Consider the following 21,157-nt stretch of genomic DNA (forward strand, 5'->3'; position numbering starts at 1 on the left):
GGTGTCCACGGAATACAAAAATCACACCGAAGCTGGGACAATATTAAAAAAGATTTTAAGAAGAAATCAACAAAATTCCTTTGTCGCAAAGACGAGTACAGGGTGTCCCAAAAGTGTGCTTCCTTCAAACGGGTGATTCCCGAGAACATTCGAAGTAACTTTTCCCTTTGCGAAAATTCTCTCCGCTGCTTCTTTAAGGAGTTATCGAAGAAAAACACGGACCAATCAGAGCGCGGCTACGGCGGACGGATTCCGCCTCGGCCAATGACAACGCTCAGCGCGAGCCGTCGCAGCCGCGCTCTAATTGGTCCGTGTTTTTCTTTGATAACTCCTTAAGGAAGCCGCGGAGAAAATTTTCGCAAAGGAGAAAGTTACTTCGAATGACCTCGGAAATCAATCCTTTCAAGGAGGTACAACATTTCTGCGAATTTTTATCATTCCAATTTTTCTCAGTTTGTTGCTCGGTCATTGAAGGTTGAAAATTCGCCAATTACATGAAGATGGAACTGTCAATTTATTAAAAACTAGTTAAGGGTATCGTCGTGTTAAAGCCACACCGATAATTTATTGGACAATCTGACAAGTGAGTGGAGCGAGCCGGGGAAAAAAGGAAAACAAAACTGCTTACGTTGATAATATCGAGATATCAGAACGGAGTTGGTCAACGTTCCCGGAGTTTGGTGCGGATCGTATTGTCATTATGATCTCGTTAAAGGCAAAGTTCTGCACACCTCATCACGAGGGTGAAAGAGGATGCCCAAGGGCCAGTCTATGGATGGCCTTCTCTTCGAGGGTACAGGATGGATTCGAACTCCCAAGGGTGAAATGGCTCATTCCGACGCACTTATCCGGCGCAAGCCGTAGATAACCATAGATTAATGGGGCTTGGAGACTCGGGAAGGCAACGGGAAGAGAGGCGGAGGGCATGAAAGAGCAAGGGCAAAAGCGAGTAAAGACATGTGTCACGGAACGAGGAAAAAAGAGGAGCGATCTATAAGAGAGGGCGTTATACCTTACTCGGCGTCCTCGCTGATTTATTGTTTATTGAGAAATATGGCCGTTGCTACGCTTCTAAGAATTAACCCCGTTCGCCCCTTTCGTTCCGACAGACTCGTCGATAAAGGAGCTAAGGTCCGGTGAAAAACAAAAAAGAAATGAATCTGCACCGCTCGATTATTGTTATCGTCCTCGCGCCATGCTTGCGATCGATATATTCGATAACGGCTTATACGATAATTCCACGTTAATGTCGAACTGTAGACAGTCTTCGAAACTGCTTCGGCTTTACACCAAGTTGATGGACCTTGCTTAATGCAAAGCCGAGCCACGGAAAGGATTAGGCTAACTACGCTCGGCAACGGAACTCTGCCGCTCTCTACCCCCCCCCCCCCCCCTCTTCGGAATATTCAGGATATTCAGTTATCAAGTGCTACCGGTCAGAAGGAGCCGTTAGAAGTCAAACAAGCTGCCCTAAGCGAGATAACGCCACGAGACCCTGGATCGAAACGATCGTTCCTGCCTTTTGGTGGCAAGAAAAAATAACAGCCAGGATTAACCGAATTAGCATTCCGTTGTTTCCGGTTACGCGTGCTCCGAAGCACGCGATGATAAAGCATGGTACATTAACTAAGCCAAGAAGTTCGCAGTAGGATCCTGCGGCCAACTTGCTACAAGATTTGGTAATTAAACCGTGGCTCGCGGAAGTTTGAATTATCCGTGTTCACGGTCCTGCGCCCCCGGGAACTCTTCGGGGACCAATTTGTTGATTAAGCCTTCGAAGTATCCCACCTTCGAATTTCTCCGTGTCGCGACCAACTTGCCCGCCCCATGAAACCTCTTCGAAGCGCACCCGCAAAAAATTGATCCTCCGGTTGGTCTGCCATTGATTCGACCCTCCGAAAATGGATGGCTTTTACGGTTCTGTGGCTAACAGTCGCTCGGTCTGCTTGGACCTTTGCTGGACAGCCTCTCAAAGTATATTTTTTAACGACTAAACACAGTCGGACCAAGATTTCTCTATATATGTCGCCGAGGTCTGGATGATAAACGTCGCGGAATTATCCCCACTACCGCGGAGCATACCCCCGCGTTCCCCGTGTGCGGCGTGCCGAGGAATGTAAACATAACACGGCTATGTCACCTGCACGATACACGACGAAAGGGACTATCATTGTAGGTGTTTAAAAAAGGGTGGTTCCATTTTAAAAAGTCAAGGTGACCTTGATATCTCTAAAAAAATGACATAAAAGCAAAATTTTTTTTAAGCATCGTGTCAGCCCCATTGTACCATTCAACTTTGTCCTTACCATATTTTACGTATCTTTAGAAACAACAAAGATATTTGAGGTGCAAACGTTAGCTGACTCACCCTGTATATGTCGCCGAGGTCTGGATGATAAACGTCGCGGAATTATCCCCACTACCGCGGAGCATACCCCCGCGTTCCCCGTGTGCAGCGTGCCGAGGAATGTGAACATAACACGGCTATGTCACCTGCACGATACACGACGCTGGCAAGGCCCGTGTTGTGACATATATCGAGAATTCACTGTAACTTAGAATACATGGAATATCTCGTCAAATGTGGTCCTGTAATTTTTTAAAGGCAATATTAACTAGTCGCATTTACTGCTCGGTTGTGTTAGTATTTAACCCTTAACGCTCCGACTTTTAATTGTGAATATACCGGCAACTCCAACTTATTCTCGTCATACTTTGACCTTGCAAGTTTTCGAGTGTCGGATTTTAAATGCTACAATGTAAATAATAATATTAAAGTGATTCAAAACAATCTTTATTCATCTCAGAAGTAATACAATTTTTACTACAATATTTATATTAATCGGTCGCACATCGATGGTGCCCGAGAGGCACACTTGGAGCGTTAATAGCAAATCAATATTCTGTATAATAACGTGGCGGAAGAACTGTAAAAGACTGAAAAACTTTCAGCACCAGAAAAGCAAGTTGACTTCACTTTAGCTCGTATTAGATAATTCAGCGTTTCAGTTCGAATTCGCCGACGTTATCTAAAAGTATAATAGTTGGAGATATTTTCAGACGATATAAGTGCCCGCGAGTCAAAGTGGACCCAGACACCGGCGCTCCAACAGTTAATTCACCGGGTTACGAGAGAATCGATCAAGCTTACGGGCACGAGCGTCACGGGCAACCCATTTAATGAGTTTTACCCGCTTAAATCGACTCTGCGGATCTCTTTAATTGTGGGCTTAATTTTAGGGTTTACATTCATAACCCTTCCCGCGCGGGAGAGGGTCCGTATTATTCTGCCGTGGGGTACAATTTATTAAATCCGTTCCGGAATACGGGCCGATTCCTGTAGAAGTGCGCATTACGCGAGAAAGATTCGTCTAAATACGGTGGGCCGAGCGAAGTAATCGGACATTCACCGCGTTACCTGGCGCTTCGGTTTTCCATCATCGTTTCCCATTATGACAAACCGGACCCCCACCCCCCCCCCCCACCCCCCGGGCTCGAATAAATGACTCGCGCCACGACTCAACGCGATACACCGGCCCTCTCTAAAATTGATTTTAACGACAGAATTAACAACGAAACAGTCTGCAGTTTCCGGTAGAATTACGCGACCGATTTGGACATTTTCCAGCCAAATTACAGGAACGTCAACACCATCGTCGGTATCCCTGTCATCCACAGCGGCCGGCATGCTTCGGGGGGCCAGCGCGCTCTCTTTCAAGCGTAAAATTGAATCACCGGTTTTTAAACAAAACGCGCATTTACTTCTACTCGTTGAATCCGACCGTGTTCGTTACGGAACGACAATTTTTTCGATCAATCTTATCGTTCTAACATACGAGGCTCGGGCGAAATGCAAATTCCTTGAACATTTTGCGTAATCAAAATATCTGGATGAAACATGATCGACAAAACATTTTTCAATATTTCTCTTCTGAACTTTAACGCACATCTCCTAGATATACATAATGCTTATTCGATATACGTCCAAAACAAAGGCCTAGCCTGGGACATATATCGACAAGGAGATACTATTCTTTAATCCTCGCTGAACTTGGAAAGGACAATAGTGACAAATAGGAAATAATTAAAAATAAGGAAGTTCTGTTATTGGACTTCCCGTATTATGTTTACACTTCTCGGCGACCAAGGTCACTCGCTCTACCGCGGCAGTGGGGATAGTTCTGCGACTTTTATCAGCGAGGTATTCGTGACATATATCGAGTAAAGACTGAACTGCGAATTTATACGCAAAATTGTATTAATTTCAGGATACAGGATACTTCTCTGCTTAATAATTTCAATTTGATGTATTTTTGAATCCTTTATATGTGCTCGTTTTTTGGGATTTGATTTACTAATTTTTGCTATAAATTCGCAGTCCAGGAATCGCGAGATGCGTTGACAGTAGCATCCAAAGAAGACTTTACTGAAATTGATCGGGAATTGTGTGTAGGGTGACAGTGGTGCATTCCGAATGATGCACTTCATTCGAGAATGGCCGCTCAGGTGTCGAAGATGATTACACGCCGGCGGGGAAGGCCGTCAACTTCGACAACAAGTGACACTTGAACGTGTCGCCGAATTGATTAACGCAAACAGGCGAATCACAGTAGACAAGATCGCCGAGAAATTAGGTATTTCGCATGGAAGTGTGTGGCGCATCATCGGTGACCGACTCCGACGAAAAATTCCAAAATTACAACGTAAAAACGGTTATCGCAAGCGGAACGACGATTTTTTTAACCAATCAACTGGGTGACTTTTCAATTATAAACGCTCACTAGTTTATAGCAATATAAATACTCTTGCACAATTTTTTAGAAGTCGATGGCGACCTCGAGTGAAGAATTAACTGATTTTCAATTAAAATACACTAAACATACCAAGTATAAGAGACATAAAAGCGAAACGTCATATAGAAGGGAGAAGATTGAATTGACATAAACTCTGTACGATTTTATAACATGTGCTTAGATGAAGAAATCATCCACCCATAAGTAATCAATTATTTTGAAATATAAAACAAACTTTATAGAAAATTCAAGTTTTTATTTCTTAATTAAATCCCGCTTGAAAATGAAAAAGTATGCAACGACGAATACGATCCTCGGAAGGTACGGCCGTCATTTTATTATTGTAAAAAAAATTATACTTTTTCGAATATTTTGACGACAGGCTGCTTTACCGAAGACTGTAAAAGAATACGTGTTTCCTCTTCGACGATCGGTACAGATGTAAAGGCTAAACAAATTCTTTGCAAATAATTGATTACTTATGGGTACCCCTAATAATTAGACTGCTGATGTTTCGTGCAATCTCCAATTCTTATAGACAAATTTTCAAAAAGTGGAGTGAAATAAAATCACATTTCCAATGGGAACAGCTTTTGCAGATCCGAAACAAGTAAAAATAGTACTAAATTCTCTCGGATTTTATGTTATAGCATTTTCTGAAAGTTTCTAGTAGCCATAAATGCTAATAATTGATTACTTATGGGTACCCTAATAATTAGACTGCTGATGTACAATATTGTGCAATCTCCAATTCTTATAGACAAATTTTCAAAAAGTATAGTGAAATAAAATCATATTTCCAATGGGAACAGCTTTTGCAGATCCGAAACGAGTAAAAATCGTACTAAATTCTCTCGGATTTTATGTTATAGCATTTTCTGAAAATTTCTAGTAGCCATAAATGCTAATAATTCATTACTTATGGGTACCCCTAATAATTAGACTGCTGATGTACAATATTGTGCAATCTCCAATTCTTATAGACAAATTTTCAAAAAGTGGAGTGAAATAAAATCACATTTCCAATGGGAACAGCTTTTGCAGATCCGAAACAAGTAAAAATAGTACTAAATTCTCTCGGATTTTATGTTATAGCATTTTCTGAAAGTTTCTAGTAGCCATAAATGCTAATAATTGATTACTTATGGGTACCCCCAATAATTATACTGCTGATGTTTCGTGCAATCTCCAATTCTTATAGACAAATTTTCAAAAAGTGGAGTGAAATAAAATCACATTTCCAATGGGAACAGCTTTTGCAGATCCGAAACAAGTAAAAATCGTACTAAATTCTCTCGGATTTTATATTACAGCATTTTCTAAAAATTTCTAGTAGCCATAAATGCCAATAATTGATTACTTACGGGTACCCCTAATAATTTCAATAATTGTGAAATGGAAAATCGGTTTAGCGTCTAAATAGGTTTAGTGTTAATAATGCCATAGAAAATTGATACAGTCCCGTTCTCCCTTGGTATTACTCGAATTTGAGAATTCCTCAAACGCATAAAGATCCGCGGGCAGCTGATCAGTAATAGATGACAAGCGAAGCCTCGATAATGCCGACTAATCAGGGTAGCAGCTACAGTGGCCGTATAAATTCGATATCCGAAGAGAAGATTCCATCGTTGGGGCCGTTCGGCATTCGAACGGTGCCTTCGCAACCGTCCCGTTAATGATGGAAAATTAAGTATCAACGTAGTACATGTTCAGCCGGCTTCCCCTTCACGGTCCGGCCCGACAGTTCGTCGAGCGAGGTGACTTAGCGGATCTCGGTTCTCCACTTCCGGTGCGGCGCGGCGGGGGCACTCGAATGCGCCAGCTCTGCGCCGACCCCATTCAAATTGGCCGGAGTTTATCTGAAATTATGGAGTCGGGCAGCGTACTTCTCGACGGTTCTCGTCGATGAATACGAGTATGTGCTTACGGGCGGATCGATCGGCTATCAGCCGATAGCATAATTGGCAGAATTCCTCGTTATATACACCAATTAAGTTCTCGCCGGGGCCCGGCCAAAAACTGTTTTATCAATTTTCGAATGGGGGAATTGAAGGACCATCGCGTTCGTTTCGGTTCGTTCGGCGTCAAAAAAAAAAAAGAGAGAAAAAAAAGAAATCTCCACCGAGCGGGTTGGACGCGGGCCTTGTGTGCACGCGGGAGCAAGAGGCGGGCAGAGGACGCGCGCCTGTGTACGCGCGCGTCACGGTATCGTGTGTGCGTTCATGCGAGCGCGTTATAGTTCGTTGCCGTTAACTGGCAATTATGCAGAGTGGGAGCTTAGCCTTTCGAAATGGGCATCGATCGTGCGCCGGCTATCCGTACGGTTATACCGGCGTATCCCGCCAATACGCTTCCGTGAAACTGAGATAATCGAGCGTCGAAGCGATACCGCGATTTCCTTCCACCACCTTTCGGACGCGGCGCCGTTCATCGCCGATGAAACGCTCGTGCCGTGCCCGCTGCACAGAGAGAGAGACAGAGAGAGAGAGAGAGAGAGAGAGTTTCCCTTTATTTGCCTCCGCGTGAGAACCGGGGTTCCCGTTCCACGATCCTGGAAAACAGAGCCCCGTGGCCGACGCTCTATAATTCCGGATCGTTGAGACCCGCTCGACCGGGAGCGCAGCCGTCAATTCCGTGAAATGAGTACCCGCCAGGCTTCCCAGTCACCGATGTCGCGGGTGATCTTCGAGAACTGATAAGTACCCGCTCCGGGCGAACGGTAGATTTATTGCCGAGCTTGTCGGTTAACCTCTCTCGCCGTGCCACCCCTTCCCCGCTCCCAACGGGTTCTATCTTTGTGTCGTTTCCCCCTCCGTCCCCGTTGCGCACCTCCCCCCACTTTCATTTTCTTCGGTACGACTCTTGCCCTCGACTTGTTCCGCGATCGAGAACGATTCGTACACCCTCCCACCCCGCCCCCTCTCTATCTGGTCCGCCCCCTACCCTCCGACGAAACTCAACTTCCGTTTTATTGGCGGAAATAATCTTTGATGTGATTGCGCTTTGCCTTGGAACTTTTTCTCTCCGGCCGACTCGGGGGGTGGGGGGGGGGGCGTCCAACCCCACCGATCGATTCGCGATACGAAGAGCCGATTGAACTTGAAACAGCACGAACCACTCCTCGTCCGCATATTTACGATAACGTGTATTTCTTTTCTCTTGCTCCCTTGTCAGGGGCTCGTTACATATTAATGCTGGCTCGGTATTACCATAACGCCGAACAATATCTCGGCGAGAAGGAATGCGGGAACGCGTAATACGGAACCGGAGCTCTACGCAGGGAAAAATGACGATCTCTCTCTCTCTCTCTCTCTCTCTCTCTCTCTCTCTCGCTCGCTCGGAACGAAGAGTAATACGTCGCGATTGTTCACGATAACCGCCGCCATTAAAGGACGCTCCGTGGATGATGGTGCAGCGCGGCGGTCGAGCAGAAATATCGCAGCTTCAACCCCTTCGTCTCCGAAGCCAACAAAGCCGCGTTCCTAAAGGTATCAACGACCCATCGCTGTCTTAATTTCCTTCGTGATCTGGGTTATTAATATAGCTTAGGGCCGACGCCGCGTAATTTCACGCCGCATAGAAATTGATAGAAAGATGAACGCACCACCCCTGCGGCCTTCGCGGTTGAATAATCGAACGGAACAGCGGATGAACGGTGCACGAGAATTTTCATTTTTGATATTTAACCCTTCCCGAATAATGCTTGCGCAATCACTCCGGTGAATATTCTAAAAAAATTACAAGAACAGGCTATTAGGGATGATTCACGTGCATGAGAATTATAAGTGGCCCCATTTTTCTGACAAACATCAACGTCACTCCTAATCTAAGTAAAAACATTTGTTTTAGCAAATATCTCCGAAACTAGTGCGCCGATAAAAAAAACTATCCTACGAAAGTTGCTGATCCGTTCGCGTACGATAAGATCCCGTAATAAAAGATATAGGTTTCCATTTGAAAAACGAAGTTGACCTTCAAATGACCTTGAAAACGCCACCCAAATAAAAAACTGATCCTGCCCTCCTCTTTTCCCCCGGAAATCCTTGGATACGCGTTTTACACTTTTTCAATATCTTTCATACTTCTCGAGATACTCGGCTGGAAAGTTTTCAAATGAACACCCTGTATATGTCCGCAAAGCCTAGACGATAAAAGTCTGAGAACTATCCCCAGGGGATACCCCGTGAGAGACCATGAACCTAGGCCTCTTGAGCTTCGCTGTCCTTTTCTACGTGGATCAAGGAATAGCTCCTGGCCGATATATGTCCCTGGCTGGACCCGTGATTTGGACATGTATCGAGTAGTCTCCGAAGAGTTAATTTTTTGAATAGCTAACGCTCGTTACGCGTTCCGTGGAACGAAGGCGTTGAAACGAATATTCCGTGAGCAGATTTTGCGAACGATCTGCGATTTCTGTTGACGATTCGACGTCGATCATCGGCGGACATGACGTAGAGCTCGTGAACATTTCCGCGTCAACCGGTAGGCCGCACGGACGGACAATGAGTCGCGGAACCGCGGCGCGACGCGCACTATACTATCGAGTGGCATTCCGACGCGCCTCTGGAGCGACATTTAGATAGCGACGTCAACTGTCTACGGGGGTAAATCTGTCTTGGAAGCAAAGGCAGCGCACTTCCCCCCAAAGCGCCGGCGGCAAGCCCTCGCTACCGAAGCGAGCGAATTCACTTCTGATCGAATTAGCGCGTCACAGTTCCCTGATACCCCGACAGTCTGAATTAATTAACAGGAGAACGCGCTAGGTAAGCAGCCATTATCGAAATAAAGCTGCCTGATGTACTGCGACCAGACGATATACACGGTGACGCGGAAAAATTTCTTTTCACCAGCACCACGCGATACGGTTACTGAAAATAACTGAAAAGGGAACCGAATTTCGAGTAAATGAAAATTAACGCGGCACCGATGCGAAGCTGATTCGTACCAATTGCCTGGAACGTAAATTTCGACGGTATTAGGAAAGTTTATGTCTGAGCTTTTTGGACGTTACAGTGAGTTCCCGATATAAGTCACTGGCGCGGTTCTGGAGAGTGACATTTAGACGAAATCTGTGGTTTGTCGGCGAACGTTGCATTTGAAATACACAGTGCACGCTGGAAATGTAAAAGTCGCTATCCGAGGTGGTGTGGGTAGTCCCAGTGACATTTAAACGCGAGGCTCGCAGTGACTTATATCGTGAATTCACTGTATCTTTCCTCAACGCTTGCAGAAAACTCTGCCTCCTCCATCATTCCATTTTAGCGATCATAATTTTACAAAGTTCGATAGATAGTCGATGGAAACAGATTAATAGAAACCAAAATCTTAGCGGCTATCTTCTAAATACAGTGAATTCCCCATCTAAGTCACTGGCGCGGTTCTAGCTAGTGACATTTAGACGAAATCTGTGGTTCTCGCCGGACGTTGCATTTGAAATACACAGTGCACGCTGGAAATGTAAAAGTCGCTATCCGTGTTGGTATATGTAGACCCAGTGACATTTAAACGCGAGGCTCGCAGTGACTTATATCGGTAATTCACTGTATAAAGTTTCAGAAAGCTTTTGGTGTATCCGGGTGACTAACGTGTATTAGAACAACTAAAATTTCATGAAAATAATATATCGGTGCTACCAGCGAACATCAGGGATTCCAGGGTACAAAGAGTTTCGAAGGAACTTGACGGTTATGTTGGCACCTTTGAGACTGTAGGGCTTCCCGCTAAGATCCGCAGGAAGTTGGTATCATCCTCCAAATTTCGCGAAAGCCCCTGAAGACTTCTCTCGGGGACCGCGGGCTTCCAGAAGCCGTAGGAAACTTCTGAATTCCCTAAACCCGAAAGAAAATTCGGAAACCGTAGAATCTTCCCGAGATCGGTGGAGCCTGCCGTGCATGAACAGGTTCGAGGGCATAAATTTCGCATTACGCGTCTGGAATAGAATTATCTGTTTATTTATGAAAAAGGCAGAGCACGCCCGCCGAGCTGCCTGGTGGCATGCCCGGCAAACGTGTTGGCGCAGAGGAGCAGCGTCTTGACTCCATTAACTTCACACTTAGGAGCACCTTAGAAACACCCCGGTGCCGTCGGAAGATCTGATTAGGGGTTCGAGTCTCTGCTAAACGCGTTAGTCTCGACTGTAGAACGTCGAAGGGAGTGAGAGTACAGCTCCATCAGGTGCTAGAACGGTGGCTCAGCGAGGAGCCTGGTGCAGACCGAGGGGATAGGAGCCGGTTGTCTCTCCATAGTTTGATGCAAATTGAGTCGGAGCGCCCACCAACTACCAAGAATATAGACGCTTTCTGCAGCTCTTCTCTCGCTCTCTTCCCTGCCGCTCTCTCTCTCTCTCTCTCTCCCTTTCTCTCCCTCTCTCTCTCTCTCTTTCTCTTTCCCGGCGAGGACCCAGCGATCAAATACAAAATTTATTCCCTGCAACCCACCTCAACGCTGCTGCAGCTCCTTCCCATCTCTGGTCTCTCGACTACCGCCAAAGTGTTACCGTTTGGGGTTTCTCACCCTCCGCTCTCCTACGACTCGCTCTGTTTGCCGACGAATCTCGGAGGCTTCCTCTCGACTTAGCAACGTTCAAAAGTCGTGACACAGAAAACGATAAACGATCCTCGAAGCTGCCATTCTCCTTCGTTCTTCCTCGCTCCGGTTTGCTCACCGATACCTCCTCGTCTTGCGATTGTTGTTATCAGACTGCGGATTTTACGCGTTTACGACAAAATTGAGTGGATACGGAAATTAGTAGATACAGAAATGAAGTTTTATTATTTATTTTCTGTTCGTTCGAAACGGAAGAAAGAGTGGAAGAATTTAGGCATATATTATTCTTAACTTATTCGAATGATTAAGTAAAGAAATTCTTGTTTCGTTTCTGCGTCTTGTAATCGACGTTGGAAGTCCTTGAGAGATATATTAAGTCAGAAGACTTCGGACTTTTCTGCGAAATAAAAATTGTATGCCTTCGTTCCAAGATACTGGAGCCAGGCACATATTATTGTTAACTTATTAAAATGATTAAATAAAGAAACAAATTTTTATTTCGTTTCTGCGTCTTGTAATCGACGTTGGAAATTTTTGTTTTGCATAATGGCCTTGAGAGATATATTGAGTCAGTAGACTTCGGACTTTTCTGCGAAATAAAAATTGGATGCCTTCGTTCCAAGATACTGGAGCCAGGCACATATTATTGTTAACTTATTAAAATGATTAAATAAAGAAACAAATTTTTATTTCGTTTCTGCGTCTTGTAATCGACGTTGGAAATTTTTATTTTGCATAATGGCCTTGAGAGATATATTGAGTCAGTAGACTTCGGACTTTTCTGCGAAATAAAAATTGTATGCCTTCGTTCCAAGATACAGGAGCCAGGCATATATTATTGTTAACTTATTAAAATGAGTAAATAAACAAATTCTTATTTCGGTTCTGCGTCTTGTAATCGACGTTGGAAATTTTTATTTTGCATAATGGCCTTGAGAGATATATTGAGTCAGTTGACTTCGGACTTTTCTGCGAAATAAAAATTGGATGCCTTCGTTCCAAGATACAGGAGCCAGGCATATATTATTGTTAACTTATTAAAATGATTAAATAAACAAATTCTTATTTCGTTTCTGCGTCTTGTAATCGACGTTGGAAATTTTTGTTTTGCATAATGGCCTTGAGAGATACATTAAGTCAGCAGAATTCGGACTTTTCTGCGAAATAAAAATTGTATGCCATCGTTCCAAGATACGGGAGCCAGGCATATATTATTGTTAACTTAGTAAAATGATTAAATAAACAAATTCTTATTTCGTTTCTGCGTCTTGTAATCGACGTTGGAAATTTTTGTTTTGCATAATGGCCTTGAGAGATACATTAAGTCAGCAGAATTCGGACTTTTCTGCGAAATAAAAATTGTATGCCTTCGTTCCAAGATACGGGAGCCAGGCATATATTATTGTTAACTTAGTAAAATGATTAAATAAACAAATTCTTATTTCGTTTCTGCGTCTTGTAATCGACGTTGGAAATTTTTATTTTGCATAATGGCCTTGAGAGATATGAGAGTATTGTTGAGAGTCAGTAGAATTCGGGCTTTTCTGCGAAATAAAAATTGTATGCCTTCGTTCCAAGATACAGGAGCCATTGAGGAATTTTTTTCTTTCTTTAACAATGTTAGTTGGTCGAAATAATTAACCCAAATTGAAACCACTTATTTTTGTCATGAATGCATATAATCCGCAGTCCACTGATCCCTCCATACATTAAATGAAGGATGCCCACTATTTTCAAACTCTTCTCTTGTACTTTCTTTTTTCTCACAATGGAGGTTCCATTATCGGACGAGATCATCGGTCAAAATGGCCTAGATCGTTCGTCATTGGAGGATTGACTTACCGTAATACTGTTGCAGGACGCGTTGTTCTTTAGAAACATGACGTACAAGCTCGAAAAAGTGGGTATTGGCGTAGGACCTTTCGGTGCCATTTGACGTCACTAATGCCGAAAGCGTTTAGCAATGCTCCTGCGGAATCTATAGGCGTATCTGTTCGGGAAATCACAACACCATTACGCTATGATCTTCGTCGCCGTTTTGCTCTCTTCAGCGTCTCTCTGGTCTCTGTCTAATGTTCCCTTTTTATGGTGCACGATTCGAGGCTGCCCCCGGGATCGATTTTACTTCGCGCCATGGCACTTATCGTACCCCGTTACGGTGGAGCATTGCTTTTTATGGCGAACCATGCTAGATGTTCCGATCGGTGTCTCTCTGGTTCTCTCGCGATTTTCCTCCCCCCTCCCACCCCCCACCCTTCCTCCGTCTATCTATATTCTTTCGCCCTCGCAGAATCACGGAATTAAAAGAACGGAAAAAGGGTGCTCACCGCAAAATCGGATGTTACCAACACCGGGCAGATGCTGTCTCAATTCATTCTCGATGACGGTAAATCATCGCCAGGCGCGGATCGATCACCGCCGCAATAACGGGCTGCGTATTGGAAAGCGCTCCGCCATCGCTGTCTGAATGGGAAACAAGTATCGTTCGCTATGACGATGCAGCGCCCTCAAGAATTCGACGACAAACGCCACGGCCGTGACGTCACAATGCTCTTCGAAAAATGGCACCGCTTCGCAGCGTCGCGAATGGCCATTCCAGGCCATTTGTTCGCCTCCAAATGCGAGGCGTTGCTATCACGTACCGACGAAATATTTCAAATATTCTGCCAATTGATTCATGGCTGTGAGATTTATGGGGATTCGCAAATAACAAACGTTTATTACAGAAGATAATGCATGAACGTCTGAACAAAATCACAGACCAAACAAACAAAAACACAACCACGCAACCAACAGCAACGCACGCGGACCTAGAAGCCGGAACGCGCTAAAAATTCCGGAACTTGAAGACGTGAAACAAGGGCGATATTTTCTTTCAAGGTCATCTGAAAGTCATCGTATAGCAGGTCGTTGAATTCGTTGCGACGTCGCCTACAATATTATGAAATTGAAAATACCCAGTTCCATTACAAGATATGACAGCGACCTTGATTTTTTTTTGTTGAAAATCGATTTTTTTTTAATTTAAAAATTGTAATTTTTTGTAGGTTAAATACTGATTAACTTTGGTACGAAACACTTTCCGACCACCCGAAGGGGCTGAAAAATCGTGGAGACTAATTTGCGCCGCACCCTGTATATAGTTTGAACTTAATGCGAACAAAATTTCAAGATGGGCTCTTTCGAGACTTTCTAGTTCTGCTCTATTAACACTAGGTTTACGGGACCCGTCAAAATGACGGGTTCTAATATTTTTAATTTACGATTATTGAGATGGTGAAGATCCATCTACGTGGAATTGGTCAACAAACTTATTTCCTTAGGTATATATTATTTAAAAAATGGCTGAAAACTTGGATAAACAGATTCTTCTTATTCTTATAAAGTAATGTAAAATACTCACTTTTAATGCTCCGTAAACCTAGTGTTGAAGTCAACTAACCGGCATAGAAAACTGGTACCTAAAAAATCTCTAAAAATTATTGCAAAGGACTTTATTAACGAACTTTGCGAACATTAATGTAAATATTTACTTACGTTAATACAGAATATCGTGCATAGAAGCTTCAAGATTCATATTTATCGCTGCGACATAATTTTCTTTAGAACAAATATGTACGATTTCGCCGTATCACGGTTCGGAGTTTTCACGGTATTGACTTCGATGCTTACATCGCTATTAAATGAATTATAATAGGTATAATTAGTGAACATTCCGAAAGAAGAATATACGAATGTTACATCTATTCTCTGACATGACTTTTTTCCACCTAAAATGGCGATTCGCGACACTGTGCGCTCGGCTCGTCTCGTTTCGAATGCTGCAAATGCCCTGCACATTCGTACAGCCGGGTAGTCTGGGTAGGTGCTGAAAAAATCACGTCTGCATTTACATAAGCGCCGGTATAAACCACTCGACAGAAATCCCGACATAAAACTCAAACAGGATCCCAGCACGGGACAAGCACATCCGTTGAATACGGAATGCCCAGATGTACTCGATGTACTGTCCCGCCCCCCCCCCCGAAAAAAATGCTTTTATTATTCACCGGCGGGCTACGATACTCAGATACATCGTTCACGTTTACACCTACTATGCTGATGCGACGCTTCGCCTACCTTTTCGATGACGCTGCCGTCAGGTGAACTCGTATGCGAATCTACGCTGCGGATTTCGTGCTTTTACGCTGCGGTTCTTTGTGCAAAATAAAAATCGAATTCGCTGCAAGACACACGAATCGCGTAGACGTCCACGATTTTGAACAATTTTAACCCTTTGCACTCGAAGCTACTTTAACTCCAAAACGAAACTATATAGTTTACTTAAACTATGTATTTTCTTTATCTTGTTACACATACGAAAATTGTGCAATTTACTCGTACAGTACTGAAGTGTTTAGTAATTTATTATATACAAACAAATTTAATAGGGTAAGGCATTACCGCGGGGGTACCAATCACTGTGTGTATATTAATTACACTTCTTTTCAAAGCATAATGAATATCAAAAAAGAGATATTAAATTTGTTCATTAAAATTAGTAAATGTAGATGTTATATCTCTCTTTTTCAATATTCATTATGCTTCAAAAATAAGTGTAATTAATACAGGCACTGAGTACCCTCACAGTAATGGGGCCCTTTACCCAAAAACATATTTTGAATAACGATACAGCAATTTTTAGTGGCGCCTTACAGTCGCTGAGGGTTTAATGGGTTGGAAATAATACAACCGTACGTTTCATAGCTTTAAATATTTCCTTTGTCTCGTGTTCTCTTGATAAATTGTGCTTGAAAAATGCAATAATTCAATGAAATTATACTCGTAATATTTAACATTCGTCGAAACGATAAATAGAAAGGTAGTGAGACGATAAAATTCCATTTAAATCCACAAAATAGTAATATCGCCTGCTTCGATAACAACAAGAAGGAGAAGAATTTATGGCGCCGATAAAATTTACAATCAGCATCGGCAACCGATGGCACCGTGTCCGTGAAGGTTCTTTATTTTTCGATTTCTGACGTCCCGGCGTGTACAAAATGGGGTGGGGTTGGGGGGGGGCGGCGGCTACGTGACTCGGTGCGGGATTAAATAATAAGGGAGCGGCATTTGATTCGGTCGAGACAAATCGCGGGAACAAGCTCGTGATATCGCGGTCGATACGAAGTATGTATAACACTCGGCGAGAGCGATGTTCGCGGCGCCTGACAAGAATTTTCAAGCCGAGTATCCTGACAAAACGATTTTCGAGTCCCCCGTGGATCCCGGTGGATCTATTGTGCTCCCTGGAAGCCAGCCACCCCCGCACGGTTCCCGAGCCTCTTTAGCATTTTCGGCGTATCGGTCTTTATGCGGACACCCGGAGAGCACGCGCACGTTCTTCGCGGCGCGGTTACCGAAAAAATTGACTTTTAAGCTGGCAATAAAAAGGAAAAATGCGAAATCTTTGATTTTAGAGGCGGCACACCGCAACCGGGGGAGGGCGACAGTTGGTCGATGCGTATAACCCTCGCGGCAACCTTATTTCTCTTATATCGCAAGCGAAGCACGTCCGTACTTCGCCACCATTTCGGAATCTAGCTGCGTGTGTATAGCGCCGGATACCGCAACGGATTCCTAGGAAATCCCATCGATTTCATACGTTGAATATCAACGCGCATTGCCCGGGAACGATCGAAATCACCGGGAAAATATTCACCCCCTAATATTTAACCCCTTGCCGCGTCATTTTCTCCCCCGCTACGATCATTAAAACCTCCAATAATTTTTTAGTATCCACTTCGTTGCTAAATCGGCTGGGAAACCGCTTTTCGTCGGAAAACTAGAATTTTCATATTTTGAACAAACTTGCATTTGTATCAATCGATGAATTCACTAAAGTCGATACGAAATATTAATTTATTTCCCTGTCTAGTGGTCTTGTGAAGCTACACGAAAAAACTTCTTGGGACAAAATTAGAAAATTACAATTTGTTTGAAGGGCCACATGTAACGGTGTAAGGGAAAAATTTTCAAGGTCATTTTTGTATGAGATTTCAAGGATCACGATGTTTTTTTAAATGGAATGATATATCTTCGTTAACGTAATGTTGTAGCTGACAAAATAACGAATTCATCCATGTAACCTACAAGTGACCTTCAACGCAGAAAAATGGAATAAATAAAATTCAACGTGTAAGATTCATTTGGTTTATTTCTGTTACGCAAAATGTTGAAAAATATTCCCTTGAGAGCTGCTACACATTTATTTAGCCGTGAAGTCCTCACCTTCGCACATTTTTTATTTTCAACACTACCAGTTTCGCGGAATTTATTTATCAACTTGGAGTAAACGGAAACTGATGGACAATTACGGTTAGGAAATCGGTCCGTGTATAACCGCACTGCTTCTCTTAAACACTGTCGACTTTCTCCATAAATGAAAATCATATCAATCTTATCTTCCTTCGAGTAACGCATTGTGAATCGTTCATCGATAAACTGATGGATTAGAAATTTTAGAAACAGTGGAGATCTGATAGCGAGAAGGTCTCCAGAGTAATTAATAGTTGATAAACACGATTCTGTACGAATGCATAGGTGAAGGTATATCATAAGTGTCTTCCTGTCAACACCGAATCTGTTATTATGTTGTGTATTGCGATACATTTGAATGTATAGCAGTTCAAGGGGATATTTTTGAACATTTTGCGTAACAGAAATAAAGCAAATGAATCTTACACGTTGAATGTTATTTATTCCATTTTTCTGCGTTGAAGGTCACTTGTAGGTTGCTTGTACGTTGAATTTTATTTATTCCATTTTTCTGCGTTGAAGGTCATTTGTAGGTCATATTGTGTTACATGGATGAATTCGTTATTTTGTCAGCTACAACATTACGTTAACGAAGATATATCATTCCATTTAAAAAAAACATCGATGACCTTGAAATCTCACAAAAATGACCTTGCAAATTTTTTCCCTTACACCGTTACATGTGGTGCTTCGAACAGTGTAACTTTGTCCTAAGAAGTTTTTTTGTACAACGAAAAGTGACGGAGATATTTAGGTGTTCTGTTTCTTCGGACTCACCCTGTATATGTCGATAACTTGATTCTTGTAATCTTATTATTGTTTGAAGTTGCATCCAGCCATTTTTACCATAAGTATTAGACATAAAAACCGCAGTCTATTGAAAACGAGAGAACAGAATTTTGTTTCAATTTAAAACAAAATAAGAGCATTCGTGCTTAACTAATTTTATGTCACACTGGGTCTGCGGGACACTAAAAGTGGCCATTTTGGATTATTTTATAAAAATATGAAGAATATACTCAGCCAGATTTTTAGCAGCTTTTGCCACAATATATGTTCCAAGGAATGTGTTAAATAAATTTCCTACAATGCATTTAATGCATTAAGGTCCTTTTTTGCTTTTTTAATGCTTTCTTTCCTTCGCATTTTTACAATCACAATGATTGTAAATTAAAGAACGTAGAACCCGTCATGCTGACACGAGTCGGACTCTTATCGCGAGGAATTAACACTGAACCTACCAAGCATTAACAGTATCTGGTAAATATTGCCTTATAAAAATGGCAATCTTAAATTTATTGAAATTTATTCCACTATTTTCCATAAATGAATGTTTATAATTTCAATAATTCTGAAATATAAACCCGGTTATTTGACCGTGGTGGGTTTAGTGTTAAGGATCGAGTTTAAACCACGTTTGCTGGTGGAGTCGTTTTGATTTTATTTTCGTTAGGTGGGGGGGGGGGGATAAATCTTGCGATGTTGAGACGCGCGAGATTTGAAAACGGAACTCGTCGAGCACAGGAGAAAGGGGAAACGTTACAGCGGAAAAGGACTCGACGGTAATCCAGGTACAATGTAGCGTCTGCGAATCGAGTGGAAATTTACATTTAAAGGAGCTCGAAGACACTCTCGGAAGGTATGGCGGTGCTAGGCGTTTCGCTGGTTGTTTTTATTTTCTCGCAATTTCCTCGACGGAGCGGAACGGAAAGCGGCCTTAAAAGGAATTAGCACGCTTTACTACTCCGCCTATCTCCGACAACCCTTAGCCCGGAGTTTCTTCGAATCTTTGCCACTCGAGAGCTCCGCGATGATTGCGACGATATCACGGCGTCTTAATAACTGCCTTAAAAAATGTACTGAGAGTCTCGTGACCGTGAAATTTAAAGGGTTAGACTGCTGCAAGACAGTTATGAACTCCGACATTTTGGCTCGAACGATAGTCTTCGGTCCCTGAAATAAAATGTGTCGGAATTTTCAAACAAATCTTATTTTACATTGTCGACGTATTTTTTGATTTTTAGAATCACCCCCCTTCTCGGTTGTACCACCACCACAGACACAGATGTGTGACGTCCACAGTATCGGAGATTGTTCAATAATAATAGAATTAATTTTGAGACGGTCTGCGACGTAATTAGCATTACTGTATGATTCATAGTATCGTTTTGTTTTCTCAACAGATTCTGCATCGGTGACAGATTCTACTTGTACGAGAACAAAATCCTCTGCAAGTACGACTACGAGGAACGACTGGTTTTTGCAAACATGGCGGTGCATCCACCGCCGACCGCAACCCTCGCACAGATTAAGAGACAAGTGACGCATCTTCAGCCACAGGTAAATTACAATTGTACAGTTCTCGACTCCGTGAAAGAGGTTATTAAACACGATATTCGATGCATTCGTGAATTTCACGAGGTCATCAAAATGTTTTAGAATTTTGTAAGAGAAATTTTGGCAATTATTCGCAATAGGGGATTGCTCGCCGATTTCAATGACCTTGAAATTTGTTGTTGGGGGCATAATTCTGAACAACTTTTTCCTGTACAGGAAAATGACCTTTTCCTTTTTCCCTTTTCCTTATAATTCAAAAGAGTAAAAACATTAGAAGAATTTAAAAACACTGTTGTACTATTTTCAACCTATTAAACATATTAAAAAAGAAAATTTTCTATTTCAGTTTGTTGCAATTCATGTAACACATTTTCATTTTGCATAAAGATCCGCTGGTTACGTATAACTAGACAGCGGATCTTTATGCAAAATTATTTTCTATCTGAATAGCTACAGACTGGAGTAAAATAGAAATTTATCTCCTTTCTTAATATGTTTAATAGGTTGAAGATCATATAACAATCTTTTAAAGTTTTTCTAATGTTTTTACTGTATTAAAATTACGCCTACCCATTTTTGTCATAAATGCATAAAATCCGCAGTCTACTTAAAACTAATCTACAGGGTGTCCGGCATGAACAATCGATTCGGAAGTAATTCAAAAGAAAAAAAAATTTCTTCATTTGACGCCTCGTTTTAGATAGCAATCGGCTGGTGTGTCTGACCATGACCTACCGATTCTACTTCCTGCATTTACTAAAGCACGCGAAATCTTTACAGTCGTTTCTCTAAATAAATTATACTTATCAATAAATTTGATTCCCTCGTTTTAGCTCAGTATCGGCTGCAAAATTACTTCTCAACCTTTTTTCCCCAAAATTACATCCACAATTTGTCCATAAAAATATGCTTGTAAATCCTAGTATATTCTATAAACATTTGCAGCATACGAATCGTTCCAAGTGGTGCAGAAAGTTCCCACAGAAATCACTATACAACGACGAAAAGAGGTATTAGATCTCGTCCACCGTGAAATCAGAAATTCCGCGAACTGACCACGCAAGCGTATCAATTTCCGACGCGCATTCGCCAGGCAGCCTTGAATCTTCCGGAGATTATGATCGTCGGATGTTCGGTAAGGTTCAAAACTCCTCAAGATGTAACCCCTTAAGGTGGGTTAAAGT

The 21,157-nt window shown here is 42.5% G+C and overlaps 1 protein-coding gene across 1 annotated transcript in view; it reads left to right on the plus strand.

The window, feature by feature from the left end:
- LOC143352945 (LIM domain only protein 3) overlaps positions 1-21,157 on the plus strand; it is a 64,430-nt gene that overhangs the window by 26,555 nt on the left and 16,718 nt on the right. Inside the window, exon 4 of the mRNA XM_076786000.1 lies at positions 19,820-19,976. Within this exon, the coding sequence (XP_076642115.1) occupies positions 19,820-19,976 (157 nt within the window). The remainder of the gene's footprint in view (positions 1-19,819; positions 19,977-21,157) is intronic.

Source organism: Halictus rubicundus, chromosome 3 (genome assembly GCF_050948215.1).
Source record: "Halictus rubicundus isolate RS-2024b chromosome 3, iyHalRubi1_principal, whole genome shotgun sequence".
Taxonomy (NCBI): Eukaryota; Metazoa; Arthropoda; class Insecta; order Hymenoptera; family Halictidae; genus Halictus; species Halictus rubicundus.